This window comes from Adiantum capillus-veneris, chromosome 1 (genome assembly GCF_014529385.1).
Source record: "Adiantum capillus-veneris isolate H3 chromosome 1, ASM1452938v2, whole genome shotgun sequence".
Taxonomy (NCBI): domain Eukaryota; kingdom Viridiplantae; phylum Streptophyta; class Polypodiopsida; order Polypodiales; family Pteridaceae; genus Adiantum; species Adiantum capillus-veneris.
In genome coordinates this window covers 17951002-17958998 of record NC_140931.1, presented here as the reverse complement: position 1 = coordinate 17958998, position 7997 = coordinate 17951002, and the positions used below count along the sequence as shown (strand labels likewise).

Sequence of the window (7997 nt, the reverse complement as noted above, 5' to 3'; positions counted from 1 at the left end):
TGAAAATTTATTGACGCACTGCTCCTTTGGAATAATTTCCGAGTGATAAAAATGCAGAGAAGTTTGTACTCCTACAGACGGCTGGTACATCTATGCCAACTACTACTCCACAATTAAAGAATAACTGTGCGTCAGGTTCTACTAAAAACAACAGAGCAAATGTGAGTGCATGTTCCAACTTCACAAAAGAATTGAATTAAAAAAAAGGGTTGCACAAAGAAAAGTAGATACAAATGACGAAACAACCAAAAGCATATACCCAGTTGACAGTCCTTGATGATGATGAGTGCCCAGAGACGGCACCAGCAACTTCACAGAAACTGCTCGAGTCTTCCTCAAATCACCTTCTAGCTAACTTCATAATCATCACCTCCACCTTTTAGCTATTGGAGCTACTATATCACTTTGCCCATTCTAGCAGCAGCTGGTGAGACACAGTTGTCATTTACTCATCCAGTCCTTTACCTGCAAGACCTTGACAATATCCAGCCACATGCATTCATGTACATTCATGCATTCACGTACTCAAAATACTCACAACAAGCAACAAAAAAACGAATAGGCAAGGATGATTAGTATATATTCATGTACATTCATGCATTCAGGTAATCAAAATACTACCAACATGCAACAACAAAAGAAACGGGCAAGGATGGTTACTATAAATACGCAAAGCAGTTCACAGTAGGACTACCAATGCATTGGGATTTACTCAAAGAAAGAACATTACCCATACACTGTTGAATTCTGTAAAGGGAGAGACCATATTGCAAAGGCCCATGCCCCACTCCTCTACTCCTTGGATTGTACCCTTTCACCTTTACACCTTTTTGAAACCCCACACTTGATCCCTTTTGGAGCTCTAATCTCAGCGTCTTTGAGGAGGGTAAATAGGGCAGCTCGTTGGTGGGTTTGGATTAGCCAACAATGTACTAAATTGTCTGTTACCACATCAGGTTCAGGTTTTTTTGATTTTGGGGAAAGAGAGAAGAAGACAGGTTAATTGTATGTTGATATGGCTTACGAACACAACAACAACACCTCAGAGGTAACTACTTTAAGGGTTGGCAGTAATTTGAAAGGGGCAAGCAGAAGAATCGTTATTGTAGAGGTTGCCAACTAAGGGTCACCTTGGCTGACGCCGACGCGCCCCTACTACTAGACGAAAAAAAATAGCAACTCTGTGCATGCCATCCACCTCAAAAAAACAAACTTCTCATGCCAAATTTTGATTGGCCAAAACCGCTATGGTCATGGGAACAAATTTCCTCCCCTTAGACCCTTCCTTAACGGCAGTGCCAACAAAGCGTGTGTGTGTGCGCGCCTTTCCCCAGCGCTCCAATCTCTCTTGCCCTGCTACTCACGAGATCGACTGCCCTTTGCAAAGCTCTGCTCGACTCTCCTGCTCGGTTATGGCGCAACAATAACACTTGGTAATTGAAGACCTGCTCGAAGATGTCGACCTGCTCAACTTTCCTCGGCACGGCCTTAGTGGATTCGATTGCACTTGCTGCTTTGCCTTGTACAGCTATGCAACATTCTCCTGCTACTCGAATCCAATCCAGGTGGTACATCTATGCAACATTCTGCTTCTCATGCCCTGCTGCCCAAATTCAATCCGGCTTGATGGTGTAAGCCTTGCTCGACTTCCTTGCTTGGTCTACTGCTGCTCGGCTTTTCTGTTTGGTGCCGACCTATCCGACCTTGCTTGAGTTCTCTCAATTCCTGATTGCTCCTCGATCTCGCTCTTGCTCACCTACTGCCAAATTCAAGCATAATTTCCCCCTCTGCTCGGGCCTAGCTAACTTAGCTTTCTTGCCTTGGATCTCCCCCCAAGATTCAACCCGATCTTCTGTTCTCTTTACAGAGCTTGCCAAAGCTCTCCAAATCCTAATAGGGGTCACTGCGCACGCAGGGTGTAGCCGGGGCTCGGGAGTCGTGCTCTTGGGCTCTAATACCAATTGATGGTGTTGATGCAGAGTGTGCAAGAGAGGGAAGGAGAAGGAGGAAGGGAAGAACGCAGTACACAGCCTGTTAGTGGAGCTTGCGGGCTTGAAACCCAACAGACATGGCTCCCTTCTCCAAAGCCTGATTCTAGGGGGTGGGTGGTGGCTGCGTCTTGCTTGTGGTTTGACTAGTGGGGTGCTGCTCTTTTTCTGCTTTGGCTGTTATGACCAATGATGGAGACTTTCGGGCTCCGCCCTTCTCTCGACTTTAACGGTTCGGGTGGTCTTTCGCGACATGTGTTCATGTTGGCCATGGTAGTTCTTGCCGGTCTTCCTCTCTCTCATTTGCTCCTGGTTGTCGGATTCCCTTGGGCACTGTTGAAGGCAGTGGTAGAGCTTTTTTTGATAGTGGCATGCAAGGTCTACCTGCATTTTGACTTTATGGTGTACATAATGCTCTTTTGTTTTGTGGGTTTGGGAGCTCCTTGTAAAACCCGATGGGCTCCAGTGTGGTGATGTTGATTGGATGCTCATACTTGGGATGGTTTATGCCCTGGCTTGATTGGAGTAAGGCTCTACAAGTTTTTTGAGCTTTTATTTAAATATGCTACTCTCTCCTTGAGAATTTTGCCAAATCTAATATAATCGAAACATGCATGAACTATTCCTAGACAATGTGGGCAACAGATATTTACTCAGAATATAAGCTTTCAAACATAGGCATGGGCACACCATGTGCACATGGGTGAAGTGGTTAACCCATGCAGATAGAAACGCAGTTGTTCAAGCTTTGTCTCACCGGGGGGGGGGTGTGTTTTCGTATACTCTCGTTTTTATCGCTACTCGCTCTCCTCGACACTCCCCTTCAAATAATGTTGTGTATTACCTAGTGAAGGCTTGTCCGGTTGAACATTTCTAAAAAGCTTTCATGTGTCTAGAATGAAATTGAGACTTAGGTTAGATTCACAAACGTCCCAACATCCTAGGAGGCCAAAGAAGCAATCAACAAGCGTTCGCCACATTGGAATGGGCATCTAGAGCTATTTTTCACGCGAAGCCGAAGGGTGCATGCTTGTATGGACGTGGCAGTATAGCCACGGATGTGTAGGCCTTTTCAATGGGTGGCCTCCCCTCAACACTAAAGGGCATAGATGTGGAGAGATGGGATCCACGGTGGGGGTCGAAAGTGGAAATCTCGAGACGAATGGAAGGTGGAAAAATATAGGTGTCCGTCTTCGCAGGCTCCCGGACTCGAATCCTCGCCATCGTCGTGAGAGCCCAATGTACTGACCGTTACGCCTGCAACGCTTTCATTGACATGTGGGCAAACTATGAAATGATAAATAAACTTGGACAGGCTCTCTGCTTGTCCAAGTTCACTTTTTCGTGTCCTAATTTACTCTGCCCATCTTACGGTTGCGTGCGTCTCGATCTCCATGTCCTAGTTTCGCTGCTGTAGATCTCACCGTTTGGGCTTTATTAAATTGCATGTGCCCTTTAGAGCTGAGGCTCACCCTCTCCCCTTCCCCAAGGAATGGGTGCACCCACACAACAAGGCACCAATCACTATTTCAAAGGGGAAATACGCTAACTCTTGCCTGGTGGAGACGTAACCAATACACTATGCAAGCTAGCCAATCGCCTTCGCTACCTCTTCAGTGAGAAATATAGTTCATGTCTGCACTTTGTGGTGCCCAACAAAATTAGGTGCTCACTTTGTGATCACCCATGTAAGGGGCATGCAACGCCTGTTTGCAAACTATCTTTCAAAGGGTCAAAGTGACATTTGCCTCAAATAGATGGAACTTGCACCTGTCTCATTTGCCTTCCGAATGCTGTGACAAATGCTTGCACCTTGAAAGCTTGATAAATTCACAACCAAATTGTGAGAAAAGGGTTGTTGCAATGGTTATCGCACTGGTGGACCTGACCATAGGAGATTCTAGTCTCTTTTACAATAGATATTTGATCTCTAAGAACATGAATACAAGGGAGAGGATAATGGGGTCCTATGCAAGAGTTGATATGGTGAGCGATGAGGATCCACTTGGTTGCGATTAACAGTGCCAAGAGGACCGGAGTATGACTTCTTAGTATGCTTAATGTTGAAGGGCGTAGCAGGAAGGCCATCAGTATACAAAGGTCCAGAATTGTTCTTCCTAGCAGGTCTAGAACCATAGTTGAGATGCCTTGAGCTGCCCTTTGTAGCAGGCCTAGGCATAAAGCTATTTCCCTTGGCCTTTCTGCTTTGGTTACATGTGCCCTTGTGCAAATTAGATTTCGGAGTTGGGTGTGGTGGACTTGTGAAAATACTCTCAAACTCTACCTCCACTTGCTTCTCTGAGCTAGACGAGAACTTTCGCCAAAAGAAGACACTTCTCCAAAGCTTTGACGGCTTGTTAGGCTTCCCTAATTTGGAATGGAGTTCTTTGTAGGCATCTAGATGGTGTTGCAAGGGTTGAGCACAAGTGCTTGAGACCGTGTTGTTGTTGTTGTTGTTGCAAGTGCTTGTAACCTTCAAATGAGATCTAGCCTCTGCTAAAACCTAGCATTACAAACCACAAAATTGATCAACGGTAAGTTGGAGAAGGTTCAATGGGTATAACTACCACTCCCCACCAAAAAGACTTTTGATTAAGCATTATGGGAAAAGGACGAAGCAAAACTTCTTCAGGTTTATTTTAACACTCCATAGTACAATGTGTCAAATTGTGCTGATATCATTCAATGCAAGCCAAGGATTGTGTACCCTGTGCAAAATATATCATAGGTGAATTTCTTTTTTTTTTTGGGTGGACTGATTCATTATGTAGTCATAGGATTCTTGACTACTGCACTATCCCTATTATGCAAATCAAATTATCATTCGTATGTTTCGGAACTTCGCCTTGTTACCCCTGTACTTGTGCAAATCAATTTGTCATCCGCATGTTCCGTAATCTGATTTTGATCTTAAAGAGTCTTCAAACTTTGCCCAATGCTTTTGCATGGTTTATACACTGACTCGTTGATGAACTGCTTGATCCATGATGCTAATTTTAACCAAGACCAAAAAGGTTAGTTAACACTAAACTTCTTATCCTCTGGGGAATGTGGAAAAGCCAACAAAGTCAAAGCTAATATGAACATTGATGAGATTATACATCAAAGATGGGCTTAAGTAAGGAGCCATGAGTGTGCCATTACTCAATGTCTTTCTTTATAAGCAAATGCCAAAGTGTTGTCCCACATTTACATAAGACTATGCTCAAGAAGTGAAGGGGAACTGGATTAGCGATGAAGTTGAGGCGCCTTAAGCGCGCCCATAGTGGGTGCGATCTTATAAAAGTATCTCATTGCCCAAAAAAGAAAGACCATGCTCAAGAAAATGGAAGATGATAGTTTCGCCATCATGTGAATCTGATTATTGAAAAGCTTTATCCAGAACTGGTTGGCTAAAGGATGCAGGGTAGCTATTTAGGGTCTAATTGCATATTATAGGGGCGTTTCCTCTCTCGGACCAGGGCTTGGAAAAAGATAGGTTACCGTATCAAAAAAAATAGATTAAGTACGGTACAAATTAGAAATTCAAATCGCAATAAGAAGGATTTGATCGGGCCATGGGAGCATCTAAGGGTATACGTGAGAGGCTTTGCTGCTGCTCAAAGCGCTCTCTCTCTCTCTCTCTCTCTCTCTCTCTCTCTCTCACACACACACACACACACACCTGTGCGTAGTCTTCTTCTGGATCAAACTCCACTCCGCCATGGAGATGCAACAAGTCAGGATGGTCGGCCTCGTCTTGCGTAGGGGCCGCATACACTTGCACCAGCTTCGCGTCCCCCACCCTCCTGCTGTATGTCAGCAATAGAATTGCTGAAGAACGTAAAGGCATGTACATCCTTGGAGATAAATTAATAAGCTGATCAAGAACTAGCGACGTATTGCATACCAACAGGCCGGGCCTTGTCGCTGCTCTGCTGCCTTAGTCTTGAGAGCTGCTGGGCAATTGCTGTCCCTGCCTCTCTTCTTCCATTTGCTCCCTGCAACGACATTAAAATGCAGCTTATTTATCCATCGATCCATCACGTGCACGCCCATTTAATAATGGGTATACTAAACTCTGCCTCACTTCTGCTGCGTTATAAGGTGCATTTACATAGATATAGATCTAGAGAAAGCTTAATTGTCAAGTATTAGTAATTAATGATATAAGATATAATGACTCGTACGAAAGCATATAGCTCCTGTTTGCAATAATGGAATTGCGCACTGTCTTTGTATGATCTTCAAGACCCCACCGGGCACCCACCCCTTGTTGATGAGTTCATAGTGAGCTGATTCCTGAAAAGAGGACCAGTGCTATTTATTTATTTTAGAAGAAAAAAGCTCAGGGGATCACTGGATGGTTAAGAGGGCCCATCAAGGAAATATCAGTAAGAGAGAGAGAGACACACACACACACACACACACACAGAGAGAGAGAGAGAGAGAGAGAGAGAGAGAGAGAGAGAGAGGATTTACCAGAGAATTTGAGAAGAGAAGCCATTGCCTCGAAGCTCAAATTCTGTGGAATCTGCAGTGGCAGAGGAGTCGACTCAACTAAGAGACGAAAGGAAAAGGAGAAGTGTTGCTCTGCTTTTTTATTAGAATTGGGATTCGAGAAAGCCTGTAGGCTGAAACTCTGAAACTGAAAGCCTTAAAGGGGAATTTCTTGCTAGAGCATTTACTCCAGGAATACATCACCCTTTCGTTTATTTTGTTACAGGGGCGCAGCTATAAATGCGCGACGTTGACAAAGTTAGCCATAAATTGTTCTGCACTTCTGCACCCAGAATCCAACCATTAGATTTTTTTAAAGATTTAAGCGTCTTCTCTGCTACTGCAGAGGTCCGCGGCGATTGCGGGGTGAGCTGGACAGTGAGCATACACTGCCATACAGTGTCGACTATAGTCAATTCTGTTGAGGGACGTCGATCACTGCAAAGCGTCTCACTCTTCTACAGCCAACCAGCTCCTGCTTGTACACACTCATCCTCTGCACTCTTATATCTAAGACACCAAGCACACTCATCTATCTCTCTCTCTCTCTCTCTCTCTCTCTCTCTCTCACAAGTTGTGAACCCACTCAAAGAAGCATTTTTTTGCCACATAACTGCCAGAGCGCACAATGACTTCTAGCGCCGTGTGGGGCGTGTGTGTGTGTGTGTGTGTGTGTGTGAGAGAGAGAGAGAGAGAGAGAGAGACGACAGTAACATGTAACTGAAATCTTGCAAGAACGCACCTGCAACGTTCCATCCCCCCAATTTGCAAGGCCAAGTTGAATTCCTGATAGCAGCAGCACACCTGATTTGAATTCGCGGCTCTCTTCTCTACCCACAGGACTCACGCCTGCTCCAGCTTCCTTCTTCTTCTTAATTTTCAAATGGGCGACACACCATACAGAAGAGATGTAGCTCATAAGTAAATATCTGTAATTTAGCTTTCTGTGATCACATGGGCCATAGCTTTCTACAGGTGGACATTGGCCGAGACTTCGAAAGCGTGTGCTTTGTGTGTGTGACGGAGAGGCAGGACTGTCGGTGAAGCATTTGAAGTCCACTCTCTGGATCAAACAGAGCCATATTCAAAAGACTAAAGACTTTTTCCGCCTCCTGCTCCTTGATGCGAGCAAAGCGCATGTTGTGCAATGTGCATTCTCAGCCGACCCTCTTGGCCTGTGGGCCTGGGGATCCATTCATGTCACTTGGACTAGGTGTGCCACGTCACTAAATGACACCTCCCAGGGAGGTGGGATCAATGGCTCGCAGTAGGCGTCGCGAGGCAGGTGCAATCCGGACCGTCCGATCGATATTTAAACTAGGTGTGAACTAAGCGTGAACTCGAAGATATGTGCACCACACCAAACTCGGTGTGAACTCGGTGTGAACTAGGTGTAAAGCTGTCCGCGACGCCGTGATCTATAAACTTATCCCACACTCACCTTTCAACGAGCGCACGTTAGCCTAGTGGTTAGAGTCAATCCCGTGGGGGAGAGGGTAGTGGGTTCAAGTCCCGAATCCGAGAAAGTGG

At 45.2% G+C, this 7997-nt stretch overlaps 1 protein-coding gene across 3 annotated transcripts; it reads right to left on the bottom strand.

Annotated features, from left to right (window-relative positions):
• Nucleotides 1–3744: 3744 nt before the first annotated feature.
• Nucleotides 3745–7502, bottom strand: LOC147464380 (uncharacterized). 3 transcript variants are annotated; one of them, XM_086514510.1, is made up of 5 exons: nucleotides 7210–7502; nucleotides 6450–6501; nucleotides 5878–5968; nucleotides 5653–5776; nucleotides 3745–4491 (listed from the first exon to the last, which is right to left on the bottom strand). In XM_086514510.1, the coding sequence occupies exons 1-5, from the start codon at nucleotides 7384–7386 to the stop codon at nucleotides 3919–3921; spliced, it is 1017 nt and encodes a 338-aa protein (XP_086370636.1). In that variant the 5' UTR covers nucleotides 7387–7502; the 3' UTR covers nucleotides 3745–3918. The 3 variants fall into 3 exon arrangements, with proteins under 3 accessions (XP_086370636.1, XP_086370654.1, XP_086370644.1); XM_086514528.1 differs by having other exon boundaries at nucleotides 5653–5779; nucleotides 6450–6601; nucleotides 7217–7498; XM_086514518.1 differs by having other exon boundaries at nucleotides 5653–5779; nucleotides 7210–7478.
• Nucleotides 7503–7997: the final 495 nt, after the last annotated feature.

What these genes read in the sequence shown, in the direction of transcription:
- LOC147464380 (XM_086514528.1), bottom strand. Translation starts at nt 7,386, where the DNA reads ATGAGCTACATCTCTTCTGTATGGTGTGTCGCCCATTTGAAAATTAAG. An exon ending in GCAAATTGGGGGGATGGAAC is followed by an intron (nt 6,602 to 7,216) that starts GTTGCAGGTGCG and finishes TCAGAGTTTCAG; the next exon opens with CCTACAGGCTTTCTCGAATC. An exon ending in CAGAAGAAGACTACGCACAG is followed by an intron (nt 4,492 to 5,652) that starts GTGTGTGTGTGT and finishes TTGTAATGCTAG; the next exon opens with GTTTTAGCAGAGGCTAGATC.